Here is a 21,850-nt window from a genome sequence, read left to right as displayed (position 1 = left end):
AGCACTGATTATAAATAGCATTTTCCCATCTCCCTCTCCCCTTTGCCAGATCCAAGGAATTTAATTTGATTGGAATCAAAATCCATGGTCTTATTGGCTATAAACTTCAGATCAATGTAGTCATGTTTTATTTAATCATTACCAAATTTCACACCATTTGAATTCATGTGATCTAACAGTGAATCAAATTAGCTTTTTTCCTAAGAGTTAAGACTTCAAAACATGTTACATAAATATGATTGTCTTACTTTTAAGAAGTTTAGTCAGAAATCTAATGTGTATGTAGAAGGGGAAGGCAATGGAGAGTTAATGCTAAAATATTGCTGACTATCTGCTGGGGCAGGGTGGGGGGAGCTTAGCACACAGTGGAAGACTGAGATGGGGCAAATATTTGCTAAGCTTCTAAAATCTTTAAAGGTGTGACTCTAAAGACACAGAGACCACATAATTGTAGGGCTCATTGTTAATATTTGTAGTGGGGAAAATCTTCTGTGAGGTGACAGCAAGTGTGATCTTGGTGATGGAAAACAACTGTCCTGACAACATGGATAGAAACAAAACCCTACTCATCTCTGAACTGGCTGCAAATAAGTACAGCATTGTACTCCTGTCTGTTGGGCAAAAAGGAGGTTTTTCTAGATCTCATATACCTAAAAATACAGAATAAAAAATTAAAAACTAAGAAGTCATATAAGTGGATGTAAGTTGGAAGAAAAAGTTGGGAAAACATGTTGAACCTTGGGAAAGGAGGAAGAGGTTTATTTTCTGCCCTGTGTATTGCTGATAGCATAGCTGTACTGTGTGCATTGTAATCACAGCCATTAGAGATACACAAGTGTTGCTGCAGATACTCTCAGTAAACTTCTTAGCTAGTAATGACTTCTAGTGTTACCCTTCATTACCTATCAGCAGAAATATATTATTCTGTAGACCAAACATTCCTGCACACATTGTCGTGCCAGCTGGCCACTGATTCATTTCAGTGAGAAATCCAACTTGCAAAACATGATCAGGGTGTCTCTCTTTGATAAGCTGCACACACAGTGCTTATTGCAAACTAGACACACATGTGGGCTTTGACAGAGTGCCATGAAACCACACAACACATAGGTATGTTTCTAAACACTCTTGCCACTTATTTTTCTATACTACATTCTTAGAACATATTCTGGTAACTGTCAAGATTATGAAAGCCTGCACATCTCTGACTTGGTCCCTTTTTCTGTTGCTGACCCAGGCTGATTTTTTTTTTCATTTGGTTGATTTGTGGGGTTTTTTTTTGTTTTGTTTTGTTTTTAGTTTGTTTCTTGTTTGTTTGTTTGTTTGGTTTTTTTTGTTTGGTTTTTTGTTTGGTTTTTTTTTGTTTGTTTTTAAATAATAGCCTCAGCCTTTTGTTTTGCTTTACCACAATACAATTTCATCCTCTTTTTTTTTTATGGGGGCCCTCAGATATGTAAGATCTTTTCTCCTTTACAGTGGATTAAAACAAAAGTGATAATAAAAGGAAAACTGCTGTATCTATCCAGGAGAAAATATTTTTCCATGCAGGCACTTCAGAAGATGGAGTGTTCTCTGAGCCACAGACCTCCTTAGAAACCTGTTTTGTGGGAAACAAAGGTTGGGATGGTGAAGAAGCTGGAACAAGCTGGATGTGCTGAGAAGGGTCTAAGCAGATGTTAGCCTATAGAAACATGCCAGAAGGCTTTCTGGACTTCAGCCGTCCTCCAGGACTGAGTACCTAGAGAGTTTACAGCTACAATGATCTTTTTGCCTGGCCTACATATATGGTAGACAATCTCAAACCTGTATTTTAAGTATGACTTACCACTAAGGCTGGAGTAGCTTCATAGCTCTCTTCAGAAGTTAAGGGTCTGAAAAGGCATCTCAAATAGGTAGTAAGAGAGATTAAGCTGGACTGAAATGAAGAAATTACTCATGAAACAAAGTTCAGGCAGCATAGGCTCCTGACTATTGAGCACAGAGACAGCACAGAGCAACTGGATGGCTGGAAACTTTAGCAAAAAGCTGTAGCGAGTAGTGAGAACACAAGAATCTATGTGCTGTGTCAATAAATGCACATATAAGTTTCTAAAAATGAGCATTGGAACAAGGGAAGCACTCAAACAGCAGGATCACAGAGAAGACATACGTCTTGAGGTTCTCCTGCCTCTGAAGATCAAGATAGCTCTTTGAACACCTGGCTCTTCATTCCTGTATCTCTGTTTGAGGTATTTACATCAAACATAGCAAATAAATTATGCCAAGTCTCCTACAGACTTTTGGAGTACACAATCTCATATTTTAAAGTAGGCCTCACCTTCCCTCTTACTTCAAACTCATTTCAGCCAGTTTCTCCAGGAACAGATCTCTTTCAGCTGTATAATGGGAGTGATCTTCTGAAGAGAGAGAAAGAGGGGCAAATTCAGAGCAGAGTGTCCACTACAGATGTGGGTTGGCACAGCAAGGGTGCAGGGCAGAGCTGAAGACCTTTTGCAGTTAGATAGGCACTCTCCTCCTACACTCATGTGAAAGGATGAGGTTAATAAAAAAGAGAATTACAGATTCAAAGATTCAATTAGAAGAAATGCACAGCACATAAAAATGAGGTAAGTAGTCAGGGAGCATTTAACTTTGCTCAGGGACATCCGCATATTAAATGTATTGAAGCCAAAAATTGAATCCATAGACAGTAATCTACATATGGCACAGCAAAAAATGTATGGCATTTGCAATATCAGTGTCACCTCTCATATTACCTTTCTGCTTTGGTGATGTTCTTATGGAGCCCTTTGCCACTGAATATAAGCCCAGTTCTTGGGTGGAAATGGATTTTAACATGTTGTTTCCTTTCTGGTTCCAAAGAAGGTACAACATGTCTCTGAATCTCTGTAGAATAGACAGGTCTGGTGCTTTACAACACTGGGAAAGCTGGCTGTTAGAACAGATTCCCATTCAGAAAAAAAATGGGTGGATTAGAAAAATAAAGAGAAGTACAGCAAACTTTGGGACTAAACGGGGAAAGTGTTTGAGATATGAATATCAGAAAATAATTGTAGTATTTAGATACTAAATCAAGAAACAATAGAGTAGAATAAAATTATTCTTCATAATTTATTTTTAATTCATATTTATTCTTCTTTAGTGTCTTGAAAAACAATTAATTCATTGGAACTGGCAGATAGGAACCACTCTAATATCACCAACTTTCTTAGAAAGTATAACAAAGAAAGAAAGATTCTCTTGCAATGAAAACATTTTGCAAAACACTTCAGTAACCTTCAGAATCAGAAAGCAGCTTAAGACTGTTGTAATAAATATTTAGTATTCCCCATGTCCTGAAGCCATTTTTGCTGTTTATAAAGCTCTATAAGGTTGCTGGGGATCGTTTCACTGTTCTACCAATTCTTCCACTGAAACTGCTTTTACTTCTAAGTTAGTAAGAAACAGAAGAACTTGGTACTATTCCCAATGAAAAGGGACACAGAAGTTATTTTCTTAAGGACAGCATGATGTAAAATTAAGCCTTAATTTGGAGGCATCTTAGAAAATTATTTTGTACCTTAAATAGAAAAATAATTTTGTAACTTTCAAATAATTTGTATTTCTGGGTGCATGGCAACTACTTGCATTCTTATCTGCCAAAATTATCACAGAAAAAATTATTCAGCTACTGTCCTTAAATATGTGTTCTATGCCCTAGTATTTTATATTTGTTACATTGCTCTAGAGGACTACGAATTGGATTTCTATATATGAAATTAACATCTCTATACTCTATGGTATTACAATTAAATGTTTTAGTTGTAATCTTAATTTCCCTTATTTATTGCCCCATTTTTGTTTATTGCCTTTGTAGTATCATGACTAAAATCTGACAAGAAGCTGCCTGAGGAACAGTCTTGTCTTTTTGCAGAGTCTGCAACATAGAGCAGAAGTGAAATGAAATTTTACTAAAAAAATCAATAAGATTTTGTATGTAAGTACCCATGATTTTATCACAGTAAACATTTTAAAATTGCATTAATTGGAAATTGGGAATGATTTCCCTAGTTCTCAGAAATGTGGGTAAAAATTACAAACATATATATAAGAATGTTGGTATTCACTGTGTCAAAGGAAATAATCTGTTAGCAAAAATTCAATTTTGTAAGTGTAGCTAAAGTAGGAAAAGGTAAATGTAAATATATTGGCATCATATATTCCATATATCACAGTGTGATTCAGGACAGCAAAAATTGGATTTGTTCTGTTTCAGTCTTTGCCAAAGTGTGTGCACTGAGGTTTCTTTAAAACTTCATAACATTTCTAGTACAAATAATGAAAAATTCAATAATGTCTTGGACATTAATATCTGGAAGTGTGTCATTTTAATGTTGGGTGAGGCTTTAGGTGGTAGAGGTGAATATAGTTCCACTGCAGTCAGGGTTAAATACTGGGATACCATAATGCACCTGGGGTGCATTATGAACATTACCTGCAGGTTGAGGGAGGTGACCCTGCCCCTCTCAGCCCTGGCAAGGCTTCACCTGGAATGCTGTGTCCAGTTCTGGGCTCCTCAGTACAAGAAAGACATGGAACTCCTGGAGTGGGTCCAGCAGAGGATTATGAAAATGATTAAGGGACTGGAGCATCTCTCTTATGAGGAAAGGCTGAGAGAGTTGGGCATGTTCAGCCTCTAGAAGAGATGAGTGAGAGGGGACCTCATCAAGTATTTGAAGGGAAGTTGTTAAGAAGCTGGATCCAGATCCTTCTTGGTGGTGCCAAGCAATAGGACAAGGGGCAGTGGGAATAAATTAGGAATATGAGGAAGGCCTTCTTTACTGTGTGGGTGATCTTGCACTGCAACACGTGGCCCAGAAGAAATCATGGAGTCTCCCCCACCGGACATTTTCAAGAACTATCTGGACATAATCATATGCCATGTGCTTCACATGACCCTGCTTCAGCAGGGAGCTGTGAACAAATGACGCACTGTGGTCTCTTCCAGCCTGACGCATTCTGTGATTGTGTGAACTGTCAGTGTATTGCGTCAGTGTGGAGTCAGCTTTGGGACACCAATTATGACAGTTGCTGACATGTTGCTTACTCTTTCACTTTAGCAATACTTTGTCACGGGCTACATATTTAATGCATAATAGCATGTATAAACATATATTACCAGCCTATCCACCGCTTAACCAAAGTGCTGCTAACTGTCCTTTAAATAAGAAGGCATTTACAGATGTGGTAAAACATAGTGAAATAATTTATTTTGCATTTCCTAGAATAATATAAATGTTGTGGAAGTATTCACAATAATAATTTAACATTCCTTAATTAATTGGCTTTGTCTGTCACATCATTTTCACATTTCCTTGATATTTACCTATCTCCATACAAGGTAGAATACCTGTAGGCAACAGTACAGAAGAATATTTGAGGGTACTTTTGCTGAAGCCTTAACACTAACACAGATACAACCTTTAAGTACCTAAGTGTACACTTGTACCACTGTGCCAAACTCTGCCCGTAGGACTCCAGTGGCCCATGCCCTCACCCCTCTAAGTTTCCCTAAAGTTTCTCAAAGAGGGTGCATTCAGACCCTTTGTGATATGCCTGCTCCACATGAAAGGTCATACACCTTCTTATTCCCTAGGGGTGGAGAAAAGCATTATAGTCAATGCATCCCAGTTTCTTTGGCCACACAGCCCTCTAAGCAAAGAGTAATTGGCTGTGTAAATGTGTGAATCAGCCAGAAGAGTTTTTCTTCTAGCCTTTGGAAAAGCTGATTACTTCATGCCAAGCATAGCTGTATTGCATAATGAGAGTTTATCAGCCCCACTGTCACAAGTAGATAACTGTGAAAAGACTCAGTAGTGAATAAGTCCCTGCTGGAAATAGTTTGGAGTTTCTTTCAAAGCCACACCTGTTCATGTGATACAAGCCTCTTAGGTGATCTGCCTGCTCTTTCATGGCATTGAGAAACAGAATATCACAGCCCAGTGAAAAGCAAGGTAAGGCCATATTGAATACACAAACATATATACAAGCAAGGAAATGGCTTTAGACTGCAGAGAAACATTGCCCATTTAACCATATCTGATGTTTGTACTCTCTCACACACACAAAGCATTTGGTGCTGGAATAGTATTTCTATTTACTTGAGAGGGAAAAAATGAAGGGGCAAAGGACAGGTTATTAGGAGGGGATTCAACTGATTCAACTGTGATGACGTCAGCTGAAGACAAAATGCCTACTGGTCTTCACAACTGCCTGGGACCTTATGGTTGTGATACACAGAAACAGAATATAGCCTTTCTATATTCAAACTTAAAAAAATTATATGCCTGAAAAGAATGTTTAACTGTAATAAAAACCAGAACAAGTCACAAAGAAATGGATAAGAAGATATAATTTTGTAATAGTTCCTTGGAGTCCTTGGAGGATGCAGTAATTTGTAGACTCTTGCTTCCTACTTATCAAAATCAACTGTCACACCTTACAGTGACACCATGGGTTTGGAATACATGATGCAATGCAACAATGGCTCATGATGACAAGCATGTAGAATTAACCTGTTCCCTATATTACAACTGACCCAACCAGTTATGACTCACTAGTAAAAGACTGAACTTTTTGTCCTGAGGCAAAAGGGCACAGGAGCTGTGTCTCCCAGACATAGAGCTAATGCTTTCATGACATCTTCAAGTGCACTCAAGATAACAGTGATCCAAGAGCAGGTTTTTTGTACCACAGGGATTGTTGGCACAACAGTCAGGTAGAAGGCTTGCAGGCAATCAGGACAGATCAAAAACCCTGTGGCTTTCACTTTCACACTCTGGGCTGAGGTCTCAAACTTAAATGAAACTGGGGCAAATTACCCAATCATTTGTTTGTTCACTTTTGTCAGTATCTGAAACAGATCATGCTCCTGAATAAGGTTGTCCTGGTTTAAGGCAAAACTGGGAGGAAATTTGGGGTGAAATTTTGATGGATCTTGCAGCTGTTCCCACTGTTTCATCCTTGATCCAGATTGATATAGCTATCCTTAACACAAAAACAACCAACTGCTTATACTTCTGTTCCTGGCAAGACTCTGCTCTTACAAATGCACTCAAGGCTGACAACAGACACTGGTGGTTGCTAAAACCAGTTGACTCCAGAAGTACGTGAGTGGATATTCCATTTCAGGGGCATACATTTGGAAAGCATTCTACCATCTAGCCTCACCAAATCACGTCAATTCTAATCCTACATCATTATATTACAGTCACTTTCTGGGGAAACATGAAGACTGAAGAGAACTCCTGAGTAAAACAGAAGTCACTACCTGAAAAGACCATGATGCTAAGAGCTCTAGTAATCCCCATCTCTTCTACTGCTGAGCAGTCCCCAGCATGAAACAGTTCACACTACTCCTAACTACATAGTGTTTACAACAAACTAAGACAGGTTCTGCTTAGAGAAAGGAAAATGTACATAGAATTTGTTAATTCACTGTTTGAAAAATAGTTCTTTTTCAGAGGTGACTCTGTTAAAAATCAAAGTTCAGCCTTCTCTCTCACCTGTTGTGCACCTGACTATAAGAATATTCCTTTGCAAAGAAATTTAGAAGAACATTAAACTGTAGTGCTTTTGTAATGGGCTTAAGTAGTAATAGAAACTTGATAATTTCTCAGCAGTTTCCCCCACATTTTTAAGGATTAAGTCAAGGACAATGTAACAGCACAACGAAGGATGATCTTTCCTTTGCAAAGAACAGGAAATTGCTATGGAAATACTGAATGGTTTTAGAAACAGAAACTCAGATAGCAAAATTTATATTGGTTATTTAGAGAGGAACTGAAAACTCAGGTTTCAAACTGTCTAGACTCAATGTATATTAGTTTTCTGAGCCACTTAACAGCTGCTTCTCTGTGAAAGTGGTACTTAAATAACCACAGCAGAAACACAGATGACCAACAACACAGGAAACTTGACAGATCAGGCATCTCAGGTCGCCCTGATTGCTTCTAACTGGATGCATGTCCCTGTGCCAGATGCTGTAACTGCTGTGGTCATAGGTCAGAATAGATGATCCCTGTGATCTGGGTAAGGAACATCTGAGGCACCAATCATAAACACTCTGCATGAAGGACTGCACTGTTTCAGCCAGCCGTGGCTCACCACACCCTGTGCACCTCCCAGACATGCAGGAGTAGCCACTGAAGTTGTGACCTATAAGCCCAGCTCAGCACAAAACTGGGAAAATGGCTCTGCTACTGCAAGTCCTAAGCAAAACCATTCTTTTGTTCTGGAAAAAAAAATTCTTTGTTGGAAATAGCACGCCTGGACTATACTATAAACACATAACACAATTTGGAACAGCAGTGCTTCTCAGATACAGGGGCCTGTTACTTGCAACTCCTTTAAAGAAATACAAGTACAGCTTTTGCGGGATGTATACCTGTATTAGACATGGTAGATAAGAGATGGTCCCAAAAAAGGGTTGGGAAAACTTGCTCAATGTGGTTGTAAAATATATTTGCATGGTGGCTTTTATCATGTTCCGGTGACCTCTATTATTGAGCTTAGTTTCACAAAATAAAGGAACTGGAATATCAGAAAGCATTGTGATAAGATGGAGGAGCAGCAACAACAGCTAAATGGAATCATTCATATCTGATTTAAATATTGTGTTAACAACTATTTAGAAGCAACTGTTTCTAAATCGTTTCAGGAATAGCTTTTAAAAACACTATTCTTAAAATGCCAGACAAATTTCCCTCTTGACAATTTTAGCAGTATATTTTTGTCTTTAGGTTACACTGTCCTCAGGTTCTTTCAGCAGCACCCAGGCAGAAATTGAAAAAGTCAAGATGTCCCTTTCAAACAGTGCTATGAATCTGTGACTCTTTCTGATGAGAACCAAGTACATGGCTAGAAGAGATGTCTCTGCATTCTTGCTACTTACACACAACCTTTGTGTCCATCTTCAGTCTGTACCTCCACTCATGGTGGGAAACTGTATGCAAATACTCACAGATATCAAAAAGCAGATCCCAGCACTTCATAAGTGACTGCAGAGTGATTCCTGGATGCTTGACAATTCTGTAGTGGTTGGGGAAAATTCAAATACAAATAATCTCTTCACAGCCATTTGGGAAACAGGCATTCCTTAGGGATGCCTCTGACAAAGCTAATGGTGTATGCTGTAATTCTAGCCCTTGAGAAATGAGTAGGAAATGCTGTGAGGTATCTTGGACTGCATTCAATCACAAGTTATCTTGTCGTCAGTGTGTTAATGTTGACTTGAGAAATTGCTGGGTACTCAGCTTCAAGGCAGGGCTAATCCTGATTTCTAAGACAAGTATTTTTCTAAAGCACATATTCCCTCTGCCCTCTAAGCTTTGATAAGTAATGAACAAAACATCTTTATAATTTTGCTTATGTATCTGGCCAAGGCAGTTTTGCTTCCAGGCAGTCATACCTGTAGTAGTAAGAAAGGACTATGAGCTTTCCAGCTGCTCCTGGATCTGCTTTGACTGAGCTCAGGAACCAGCTCCTACCCTAGTCACCATTTTTGACCATGGTGCCAGTGCTGGAACCTAGTGCTATGAACAAAAATAAAATTTAAACTTTTGGGGAATGTAGTTTGCAAGGTACATACAAGGTTAAATGTTGTTGATACAAGTAACAAATTGTGATCAGATGTGTAGTTAACAATGTATGTATAAGGTTGAACATTGTTGATACAAGTAACAGGTTGTGATTGGAAACGTAGTTAACAATGTATGTATAGGGTGAGGTGTTGTGGGTGCAAGTAACAAATGGTTATTATTAATATTAACACTCAGTACTGTTGCGCATATATAAAAGGGGACTGGATCCGGGGAGGAGATGCCAATCTTTGTGGAGGGGGGCAGAGAAGCTTCCAGAAGTATTGCACCGTGGAACACGGCCACAGCTCGGATCAGGACTGGAGGAGAGGCCAACCAATAGGAGGCGAGAATCTCAAAATGATTGGCCAAGACTGCACCAACTTATGGGCCAATCAGCAACAGGAAAAGAGACCTATCACAGCACAGATCCTGAGCGGCCAATCAGGAGAGGAGAGAGACTTTAAAAGGCCCGGGGTGTGTGATGCCAGGGTCTTTCATGGGAGCAGGTGTCCTTGGAAACACCCCTAGGTTACACTTACTAAGTTGTTGAAACAGTCTCCGGATTAGCCGGAGGCTTTTGCTTCCAGTTGTTGCATTTGTAGTAGACAGGCTCACCTGTTTTTAAATAACTCCGTTTTTGTTGCTTTAATGTTTTCTTTGTAAGCCTGTGCATAACACTAGGTGTTTCTTAAGGACTAATCTCAGTGTCAGTATCGATAGAACCATTTAAATTTATTATTTGTGTCCATATTCTTGGAGTATCAAATACTTGTTCTGGTAAGCAGCAAACATTACCTTTAGATATGGTGTCCCATTCAGTCATGAAACATCACTATTTAGCTCCCTTCTGTGTCTAGATTCTGTTCCCTGTATTTCACCCTTTTTGGCTTTTGCAAAAAAAACCCTCATTTTTTTCAGAGGGGCCTCTCTGACCACAATATCTGTTGTGTTGCTCCCTGACCAAATCCTTTCCCCCAGTTCAAGCCCTGGATGTATGTCTTTGGTTCCTAAGTCCCCAAAGAACCTGCCCTTCACTGAATCCACTAAAACCTGGGAAAGTGCTCTTTGCTTATCCTTGCTTGGATTAACAAGAATGCAACAGTTTTGCAGTAAAAAGGGTTGAGAGATGCAAAGAACCCTGAGTGTCTGCTTGGGTCTAGCAGGTGGAAAAAGAAACTTGATTACATGTTTCTAATAGCAGTAGTATACTTTTAACTTGCATTCTGCATTTTTAATTTCAAAGAACGTTTGCACTAATGCAAACTCAGAAACTATCCTGAAGAATGAATGCTTACTTTTTTGAAAATCATGAAATATGTAGCTAGCTAATCAATTTGCAATTTTGCTTTATTTTTTCCTTATCTTTATAAAACTGAGCTATCCATAGAAGATACTGGCCATTATGAGATTATGTCAATAGCCAATTCAATCCATGAATAAAACAATAAATTATAGTCTGAGTGAAAAGTCCATGCATAGTGTGTATCCAACTGGATAATTAACAATAAGTATATTTTCAGGATATTTGTGACAAAATCAGATTTTATTCTCAAAACTATTAATGAAAAATGTAAATTTAAAACATTACTTAAACACTGAAAAATGTAAATGTAAATTACCTTCTTCTTCCCTCTCTGTGCTTATTCTCAATATTTCTCTAACACATTTCTTGGTTAAAAACAACAATTATATTTTGATATATATACTACTCAGCATGTGAAATTCCATGTACATACTGTTGTCAGATGAAGAATTATTTGCTCAGCTGGTGGAAAAATACAATTCTTATGCTGCAAAACCAGTAGCCAATGGAACCACACCATGCTTATTCTGCAGGATCATGTTAAATGCTAACCAGGAAGAGATGCAAAATAATGAAGTTACTCCCATGTTTGGGTAGTAACGCAACTGATACAGCAGTTAGCTGTAACTGCAGTGTTTACAACCACCAGAGAAAACCCCAGGACATAAGAACACATGTGCAAAGGGGAGGGAACTCTTAGTAATAATAATTTCTGGGAAATAATTATCACATGTATGTTTGTTCCAGGAAAATCAATTAATATTATGTAAGATTCAGTATAAAAGCAAGAGCTTTTCTATGCTTAGCTCAACTGGTGAAGATATCCCTTGTGTATTCAGTGCCATAATAAAGAATGCCTGCTTCTTAATGCCACATTGGTAATAAGGAGCTTTATTTTACTGGGGTTTTGTTAGGATTTTTTTTTGTTTGTTTGTTTGTGGTTTTTTGGTTTTTGGTTTTTTTTTTTTTGGTAATAATACCTATGACAGATTTTGTTCTTGAAAGGAACCTGTTTGCTTAATATTCCTTAGAGATATGACTTTTAAAACACTGGAGCTGATGGACTCACTCACTGTCCCTGGAGGTGTTTAAGGAAACACTGGATGTGGCACTCAATGCCATGGTCTAGTTGGTAAGGTGGTGTTAGGTGTTGGACTCAATGATCTCAAAGATCTTTTCCAGCCTAGCTGATGCTGTGATTCTGTGAAATAGATGATAGATATAGATATAGATATAGATATAGATATAGATAGATTTACTCTTTCCTTTTGAACTTCAGATATGAAAAATATCAAAACTATCACACTTTTTCAATCAGATGCTCTCACCCCTGATCACCACCCTCTTTTTCTCATACAACCACACAGGGTGAGATTCCTGGCCATTCTCCTTGGCCTGTGGCTCCACAATAATCAAAATACTGTGGCCAGATGGTTTTGTTTTCCAGGAGCTAAGGATAGCATTAAGGAGCATGTAATTGGTTTATAGGACATTTTTTAAAAAATAGAAACACACTGGTGTTTAGATATGAAAATTTTGTGACAGTCTATATTTTGAAAAATAATGTCTTCTCATCTCAGAGGGATAATCCTTGTTCTGAAAATTTCAAAATAAAAATGGAGAAAAGAGGAGGTAAAGGAATAAAAAGGCAGCAGATAAAAATTGAAAAAAAAATTACCTATTAACACTTACTTATAGCAAAGTCCCATTGTTCTTGCTCATTGATAATTGTAAATCAAAAGGAGAGACTCTGGAATACATAACAGAGGACAAACCAGAGCAAACACTTGAAGGTGAGCCTTGGAGAACAGACCCTTACAAAATGTGGCTGCTGAAGTGAAGAATAAGAACTTTGAAGGAAAGTCAGGAAAAAGCAGTAATGAAAGCTATTCAGAGCATATAAAGGAAAAGGGTGGAAAAGATCTGTATGAATAAGCAAGGTCTCCTCATCAAAATCGAGTATAAAATGGAATCTTAGAAGAGGTGGGACTGGCAGCTCTGAAGAAATACAGACACTTTCTGAGCACAGAGGGAAAGCCACAGTCCATCTGTGTTGAATCTCATGAAGAATGTGAAGGACAGTGAAGTACCCTGTAGCAAAAGAGAGATCATAGAAAATGTAGGACCACTGCTTAAGCAGGGAGGATACCTGGTGGCAAAGGACATGGATATGACTGAACTACTCAGTGCCTACCTTCAGTGGAGGAAGATCAGGAGACCATTCTAGCTGACAGATGCATGAGCGCCGAAGCAGCAGGACTTTTCTGATTGTCTTTGGCACATCAGCAGAACATGGGAGGCTCCTGAGGACTAGGAGAAAGAAAATGTCCCTCCTGTTTTCCAGCAGGCCCACAAGCTACAGCCATGAAACTACAGGCTGATTGGCCTCACCTCAATCCCTGGGAAGGTGATGGGTCAACTATCCTGGAAACCATTTCTAAACAAACAAAGAACAATAAAGTGTTTGGGAGTAGTTGACATGGACTTACACAGTGGGAATCAACCTTCTGTGTAGGCCTCTATGACCAGATGACTAGTTTTTTGAATAAGGGGGTGTAACTGGAAGTCGTGAATCTGAACTTCAAGAAGGCTTTAACCACCGTCTCCCACAATATCTTCCTAGACAAAATTACAAGGAATAAACCAGATAAGGATGTGGTGGAATAAACTGAAAACTGGCTTGGGCAGCCAGGCTCCAAGCCTTGTGATCAGTGGCAAGAACTCCAGCTGGAAGCCAGTCACTATTGAAATGCATCAAGTGTCAATAGAGGGGCCAGTACTGTTTGAACCCTCAGAAAGTTTGCAAATGATACAAAACTGGAAGGTGTGGCTGATAACATACATGCATGGATTGAAATTCAGTGGGATTTTGACAGTCTGGATGACTGATTGACAGGCTGACAAAAACTACATGGAATTAATGTAGAATTCTAGGAAGAACATTACAAGTTCTGCATCTGGGGAGGAACAACCCAAGGCAGCAGTACACACTGAGGGCAAACTCTCTGGAAGGCAGCTTTGCAGAGAAGGACCTGGGGTGCTGGTGGACACAAAGTTGACCATAAGCAGCAATGCACCCTTTAGACAAAGAAGGCCAACATTATCCTGGCTTTCATTGTTATGTGCATTGCCACTGCATGTAGCAGCATGGAAATAGACTAGCTGAGGGTCACAAAGATGACAGATACTGAAGCATCTGACATATGAGGAGTGACAGAAGTGTCAGGATTGTTCAACTTGCAGAAGGCCCTGGGGGAATGTTACCAATGTGCACAAATACCTAGTTGGGTGGAGTAATGAAGATGGAGATGACTCCAAACTCAGCAAATTACTTTCAATGACCCTGTTCAAGCAGTAAGTTGGAATAAATTATCTCCAGAGGTCTATTCCAAACCAAATTATTCTGTGACTCTGCAAAATTATTTACCTTGGTCATCTAGATGTAAATATTCTCCAAGTATTCCACAATTTAATGCTGAGTGCATAAGCCTAATTATTGCCAACAGCAATATTTGGGAGGTTTATAGGTTAATCAGCCTGGATCGACTTGTCAAGGAAAATACATGTACCTGAAACATCTGAGTTCTTTTTTAAATACTGCTTTCCTGTTCTATTACAAAATTATTTCTGAAGATCAAAAGTACTGAGGCTTTATTCCTTTCAGATTTGTACTTGGAGGTTTCACTGCAACCTGTAGCTTTAACTTTTTCAACCTTTGGGCATAAGAGCTCTGGTCTCTGATTTTTCTGGTGTTCAATTTTTTTGAGACACAATAACAGACAAGATAAAGTCTGTGTTAAGGGCTAACTAGAACTGCATTTGTTAAGCCTCACAAGCCACTTCACACATGCAGGTCAGATTGCTTGCTACTGCCAAACAAAGAGGACACTGGTGGAACTGTCTCTTTTTTGGTCTCTCTCCTGCCCCTGCTAGACAGGCTTTTATATGTGCAAGTGCTCTAGGACTTAAATGTAAGTTCTGAACTCAGACATGGAGGCTAACAAGCAATTGCATAGATTTCTGTATCAAATCCAACTAATAAGTGTGAACTTTATTAATAACGTAAACATTTAAGAGGAAGATGCAAGGCGGAGTATTTATATAGTAACAAAAATGCATAGCTGTAATACACACATTTCTTTGATTTAATTAAAATGAACAAAAGTGGATTTTTAACAAAAGAAGACAGACATCTCAGAGTTTAAATTACTATAACCAAGTTTTGAAGACACACAATCCTTACCAATGCATGCTCTCTTTATAATGAAATATTTTCCAAAGCATTTTCAGAGTGTAGATGCATTAATGGATCTAATCATTAAGCAAAGAGAAAACTTCCACTGTCTCTCCCCATATTTTATATTTTCATAAGGAAAATTACACATAAGCAAGAGAAAGCAAATTTATTCTTGCCCTCTATTTGCTCAGAACTTCAGTGATGCCATTCTAAACAGAAACAGTAATAGTAAAGTGAACTGGGAAAAACATACTTGGAAACACTAATACAAATTCTGAAATAGCAATTCAGCACATTTTAAATACAATTTTAACTGAAATCCAGGTGACAAACTGTCTTGTCATTTGAGGATGGAGACTTAGATCAATTTTCTGTCTCCAAAGCTTATGTAAGCAATGGTTTTCAACAGAAACTGATGGTTGAGAAGAAAACTGGGAGGTCTGTATAGGGTTAAAACCTTTCATAGGTATACCAGTAAGAGAAATATCAGTGGTTTTTGTTTCCACAGCCTTCTCAGCATTAATACCGGTATCACTACAGATTAATCCACTATTGTTCCTTTGTTAAATAATTATATTTATCCCTTTTTATCAGTTCAAAATTACACGAGTGTTTCTATTGCATAATTTTTGCTGTTGGAACAAGTCTCATATCTAGGTCACCTCAGGCCTTTATGATGAAGATTTGTATTAATTAAATATTTTTCAACCTACAACAAACTACACTCAAACATTGTTAAAATTAATCAATATTTTGGCAAAATGATGAGTGAACCAAGAACAGCAGCTTTATAGCACATGGGAGGGCTAATTTTGTTTTTAATTTAAACATAGCACACATTTGCATTAAGTCCCAAGCACTTGATTAAAACACCAGGGTGTATCCTGCCCCAAGGCATAATGAGGTACGTTTCAGTAGGCAGATTTGCCCTGCTTGAAGAACACTTCTCTTTGTGAATTGTTGCACTCCACACTTACAGAGGGAAGACCAAGTGTACATCCCATACTACTGAACTGTCACAACTCCAGGCAGTCCCATGCTTTAGGCACCCTTTACTCTTTGCTCCCCTACTAATCTTAATATACCTGCTGAAAGAATCCATGTGGCAGCAAATTTTACAAGAGAAGTTGCTCAGGTTGAAGGCTTTACCATCCCTGATTCTCCTCCATTACAATCCTGAAAGTATACTGAAGACTCTGGTTTTAAACCTTACACCAACGTGAAAATTGAGTGCTGCAACTTTTTACCTTAAATACCTCATGAGAGAGTTCTTTCTCCTCATATAACCAGAGGGCAGAATGACATCCCAGAGAGGATGACATAAAGGTGGATCCTTTTCTGGACAAAGTTATTTGTACTAGCTTGGTGTTTCCCCGTGGAACACTGCTTGAGGACGGCTCATTCATCAGTATGGCTGGCTGAAGTACAGGAGTCAGTACCTCTATTCATCTTATTTATGAAGAAGCCTCAGCAAAGTTTGTTTGCAAGGAGTCATTGACCCTACCTATTGCACAATAAGCAGCATCTCAATCTAATCTTGCAGGCAAACATCTTCGAGCACAAAAAAATAAGCTTTACTGCTTCAGTTTAATAAACTCAGATTATTTGCTTTACTGATTACTGGCAGCAGGCCCTCTATCTTCCTGAATTCCCTGTACTGTCATATTTTAAACCAAGATACTCTTTTGCATAGGCTGTTTCTGCCTTAGAAGAGAGATGCAAGCAAGATGGAGGTAAAGGTCATATGAGCTATATTCCAACAATTAATACGTATCAGCTCTGAATTCTCTAACTCAACTATTTTGAGTCTTGTGACTGTGCCAACATTGAGCATGGCAATTTAAATCACAGCTAAAAAATTCCTATAAAGCTCATTGAGGCAATCTTAAATCAATATAAATGTGATCATTAGACTCTAAATGAAGGAACAAATAGAAAAAATACCTGCCACTTTCAGTTACAAATGACATACAAACACAATAGGGGAATTTGAAAATTAAGGTAATTTGTTTTACTTGAAAAGTTATTTTTAAGGAAGTTATAATAAGAAATCACTGAAGCCAGTGAAAAGGCATGTTGCTGGCCCCATGATTTATTTATGTGGAAACTAACATTAACCAGGAACTAACAGATTATACAGGCAGTATTCACACTAGAATGGACTGATACCTCACCTGTTATTACCAGTTATTAGTAGCTTTTCGCTTTTAGTTTTAAATTATTAATTTGGTCAATTCCACACCAGGTGAGATACCTTTTTAAGTTGCCTTTAAATTACTATATCTTAACTTCTGACATACAGCTAGAGCTAACTTGAAACCAAATTCTTTCTACAGCTATTGTGGTGACTAGGATACTTTTCAAAACCACAACTGAGTTCTAGCAGAATTTAGGAACACTCCTGTACCTACATTAGTAAGAGAGAGCAGTGGAGGAATAAAACTAACAACTATTAGAGAACATGCATACACTGCAATATTCAGCTTGTGTTATTGGTGAAGACTACTGAGAAAAAGTATGCCTTCTTATGTACAGGTAAACATAGTCTTTTATGTAAAGCTATGCTTATTCTGGCAAGTTCAGTATAGTCAAGGCACAGCCAGTCAAGTCATTTTGTCCTCTCACTGCATACCCCAGTTTAATGGAGTTTAATTTAAAACAGTTAATACAATGCATGTTTGCCTATTACACAATAAGAAAAAAAAAAAAAAAAAAGATAAACTGATATTTCTGACCCCAGATCAAAAATGCTGAACTGTAAAAGAAAGCAGAAGTGTTGGGAGGTTTCTGCCTATGAAACCCCTCAAAAATAAATGGAGCCACATGACAGTAATAGGAATTGCCATAAACACTGTAATGAAATAAAGGCAAGAATAGCTGGCTCAGAGGATTAGTAATGAGCAACTGACTCTTTCATTAACTGGACACTAACTCAAACGTAGCCAAAGCTGGTAGTCACCAGGTTGCTTTAGCACTGCTTGGGATCCACAGATGGCAGTATGAGTGTTGGAATTGCCCCAGTCCTTGGAGCAGATCTCTGACTCACAGAGTTCAGCGCTGCCGGCAACTCACAGATGCACACCTATGCTAGATATAGTACATCACCAAGAAAGTGTTCAGACTGAAAAGGAACAAAGAAAAACAACAAAGGCCATACAGCCTTTTATCAGCCCCCCTCACACTAGATCTCAGAACCAGAGAACAGTTAGTGTTGGAAGACACCTCTGGAGATCATCCCATCCACCACCCCTGCCAAGGCAGGGTCACCTAGAACAGGTGAACCAGGAACAAGTGCAGGTGAGTTTGGAATGTCTCGGGAGAAAGAGACTCCATGACCTCCTTGCATAGCCTGTCCGAGTGCTCTACCTGTGTAAAGAAGTACTTTCTCACGTTGAGAGGAACTTCTTGGTGGAACTTCTGATTTAGTTTATGGCCACTGTTCCCTGTCCTGTCGCTGGGCCTCGCCGAAAAGACTCTGGCACCTTGAGTCTTGGCACCTGATTTTGAGATATTTATATGTATTAATGAGATCCTCTCAGTGTTCTCTTTTCCAGACTGAACAGCTCCAGCTCCCACAGCCTCTCCTCAGAGATGCTCGGCGGCACCGGCAATATCCGTCTACCCCCGATCCCCTTCTCCGTGTATAAAGGACTGCGGTCTCCTCAGCGGCCAACACCAAAGTTGGACGATACAGAGCCAGCGCTCCTGCCGCGCCCGCACCCCTCCCGGCGGCCGGAGCGGGGCACACCCGCCCGCCGCCGCGGCGCGCACCTCCCTCGGCGGCCCGCGGGGGACGCGCCCAAGGTCAGGCGGCGGCGGCGGGCGGGGCCGGGCCGGTAACGGATGTGCCCGCCCGCCCCGCCCCCTGCGCTGACAGAAAGGCGGCGGCGGTCTCGGTGCGCGGGCGCTGCCGCGCGCAGGCCGGTGCGGAGCAGCAGCGGCGCCCCCGGAGCCGGCCCCGAGCCCCGCAGCAACCTCCGGCCCCGCACCCCGCAGCAACCTCCGGCCCCGAGCCCCGCAGCAACCTCCGGCCCCGCACCCCGCAGCAACCTCCGGCCCCGCACCCCGCAGCAACCTCCGGCCCCGAGCCCCGCAGCAACCTCCGGCCCCGAGCCCCGCTTCCCTCCTCCGGCCCCGCGCCCCGCTTCCCTCCTCCGGCCCCGCGCCCCGTTTCCCTCCTCCGGCCCCGCACCCCGTTTCCCTCCTCCGGCCCCGCACCCCGCAGCAACCTCCGGCCCCGCGCACCGCTTCCCTCCTCCGGCCCCGCGCCCCGCTTCCCTCCTCCGGCCCCGCGCCCCCGCAGCAACCTCGCTCCGCTCCACCGCCGGCTCCTGCCCGGGCCGCCGCGCCCCCGGGGATGGCGGTGCTGGCCCTGGCCTCGGAGGGGCTCGCCATCTTTGGGCTCATCCTCTTCGTCGTTCTCTGGCTCATGCACTTCATGTCCATCATCTACACGTAAGCGCTGGGGTGCGGGGGGATGGCGCCGGCGTTGTTCCGTCACCCACCCGCCATCGCTCCCGGGGCGGCCGGGCAGCGGGCCCCGTCCGCCGCGCCGCCTCCGCCCCGGGCCGGCGGCTCCCCTGCCCCGGGTGTCAGGCCGGGGACTCGCCTGCCTGCCTGCGATGTGGCTCCCGCAGACCCCGCCGGGACACCCGGGCGTCGGGCTGGCCGTGCTTAGGGCATGGCTGTGTCCCTGCCGTCGTCTTCGGGTAAAAACCGTCTGCTGGTTTTCTGCCTCCTGCTCTGTGCGGCGATCTTTGCTCCGTTGCCCTTGGTGCTGCTGGGGAAGGCTTGGTGTTTGTTGTGTAGTGATGTACACTTAACTTTACTGGTGGTGGTGAGAGAGCAGGGTGCACAGGACTTAGAAAAGGCATGATGTTTGACTGCAAAGGTGGAACAACTGAAAGAGCACAGTACTCTGTGCCAGCCATAAGCACACTTCTTTTTTTGTATTGAGAAATAACGATAGTACTAGTAAAACAAGTATATGTAGTGAGTCAGATCCTTCTTGGATAAGTCCAAGATAAAATGCCTTTAGAGTTGTGAGCAGTGTTTGCATTTTAGTGACTGATGAAACAGATAGAACCTGACAGAGGAATTTTCTATGGGTAAGTGGGGAAAGGATTAAGAATGCATCTCTTTTTAGATAGTTGTTTTGCTTTCTTAAGTAAAAGGCCATTCTTGCATCACTACTAGGATTAGAAAATACCTGAATTTCTGTTTGCTTTCCTTGTGCTTATCTGTTCTCCTTTCTTGCCGCTCTACTGCATATGATAGGTACCTGTGATAAACCTCAGCCCTGACTGAAACAAAGCTCGCAGAATGGGTCAGATTGGAAAGGATCATAGTGGATCATCTGGTCCAGTCATTCTTGTTAATCCTAAAGTGCAGACAGTTCTTGAATATCTCCGGTGAGGGAGAGTCCCCAAGCTCTCTGGGCAACCTGTTCCTGCTCAGTCACCTGTACAGTAAAAAAGTCCTTCCTCGTATTCAAGTGGAACTTCCTGTGTATCAGTTTCTGCCTTTTGTCCTATTGCTTGGCACCACTGAGAAGGGCCTGGATCCATCCTCTTGGCACTTTGCCTTCAGATACTCACAGACATTTATGGGGTCCCCTCTCAGTCATCTATTTTCAACATCTATTTTCCCTTAGCCTTTCCTCATATGAGGGATGCTCCAATCCCTTAATCATTTTCAGAGGTCTCTGCTGGATACTCTTTTTATTCCCTTTTACTTGGGACCCCAGAACTGGACACAGGATTCCAGGTGAGGAGCCAAGGCTGAGACAAGGGTCAGGGTTCATCTCCCTTGACCTGCTGGCGATGCTCTTCATAATACAGCCCAGGATACCACTGGCCTTCTTGGCCACCAGGACACTGCTGGCTCGTGGAGAGCTTGTTGCCCATCAGGACCCCCAACTCCTTCTCCACAGAGCTGCTTCCCAGCAGGTCACACCCAGGCTGTGCTGGTGCCTGGGGCTGTTCCTCCCCAGGTGCAGGATCCTGCATTTGCCTTTGCTGAATTTCAGAAGGTTCCTCTGTGCCCATCTCTCCAGGCTGTTGAGGTCCTTCTGAAGGACCTGGGGTCCATGGAGTATCAGCCACTGGGGTATCAGCCACTGCTCCCAGCTTTGTGTTGTCAGTGCAATTGCTGAGCAGGCCTCTGCCCCTTCATCCAAGTCATTGATGTATAAGTTAAACAAGACTGGGCCCACTAACACTTTAAAATTGAACCTATGAACACCTTCCTTTTTTTTCCTTTTTTTTTTTTTAGTGGTTTTGTTGTTGTGGTTTTTTCTGGGGGGGTGATTTGTTTTTTAAAATACAAAGTCACTAATAAGCTCTAAGAGTTTTATTTTCTTTTGCTATAGTTCAGTTATCCTTAGATCTTATATTCACTTGGATAATTAATTTCTCTCTTGAAAACTATCTGTATGGGTTACCTTGGACACAAATGGTGTGATTTCAGTACTGGGGGGGCAGAAAGTGTGCTTAGTGGGGGAAGAGACTACTTTGGGCATGGCTGATTTTGGTTGACTTTAGAGATGATTAAAACTATCTATCGCGTGCTTAAATCTCAACCTGCCAAGTGAGCATGTGTGGTGCTTTTATGAATAAGTGACCACTGAAATGGGCAGGAGACACAAATAGGGAAGATGTGCAAGAGGGTGAATAGGAGGCAGAATGATGA

At 41.2% G+C, this 21,850-nt stretch overlaps 2 protein-coding genes across 5 annotated transcripts in view; one reads left to right on the top strand and one right to left on the bottom strand.

Annotated features, from left to right (window-relative positions):
* Positions 1 to 19,607, bottom strand: part of SHOC1 (shortage in chiasmata 1) — a 94,524-nt gene extending 74,917 nt beyond the window's left edge. The window contains exons 1-3 of one of the 3 annotated variants that reach the window (XM_085567226.1): positions 19,468 to 19,607; positions 18,527 to 18,657; positions 13,118 to 13,233 (exon numbers count right to left, since the gene is read on the bottom strand). The gene's annotated coding sequence lies outside the window, so the exon portion shown is untranslated. Of the gene's footprint in view, positions 1 to 4,474; positions 18,658 to 19,467 lie in introns of all 3 variants that reach the window. The other 2 variants (XM_085567229.1, XM_085567227.1) reach the window with 2 other exon arrangements.
* UGCG (UDP-glucose ceramide glucosyltransferase) overlaps positions 19,479 to 21,850 on the top strand; it is a 35,845-nt gene continuing 33,473 nt past the window's right edge. The window contains exon 1 of one of the 2 annotated variants that reach the window (XM_031507509.3): positions 19,479 to 19,615. In XM_031507509.3, the coding sequence (XP_031363369.1) occupies positions 19,518 to 19,615 (98 nt within the window). In that variant the 5' untranslated portion in view covers positions 19,479 to 19,517. Of the gene's footprint in view, positions 19,616 to 19,756; positions 20,269 to 21,850 lie in introns of those variants that run through there. The other variant, XM_085567232.1, reaches the window with a different exon arrangement.

The sequence above is a fragment of the Lonchura striata genome, chromosome Z (genome assembly GCF_050655825.1).
Source record: "Lonchura striata isolate lonStrDom1 chromosome Z, ASM5065582v1, whole genome shotgun sequence".
Lineage (NCBI taxonomy): Eukaryota > Metazoa > Chordata > Aves > Passeriformes > Estrildidae > Lonchura > Lonchura striata.
The sequence above is the reverse complement of the archived record's forward strand: the minus strand, read 5'-3'. Positions and strand labels throughout refer to the sequence as shown.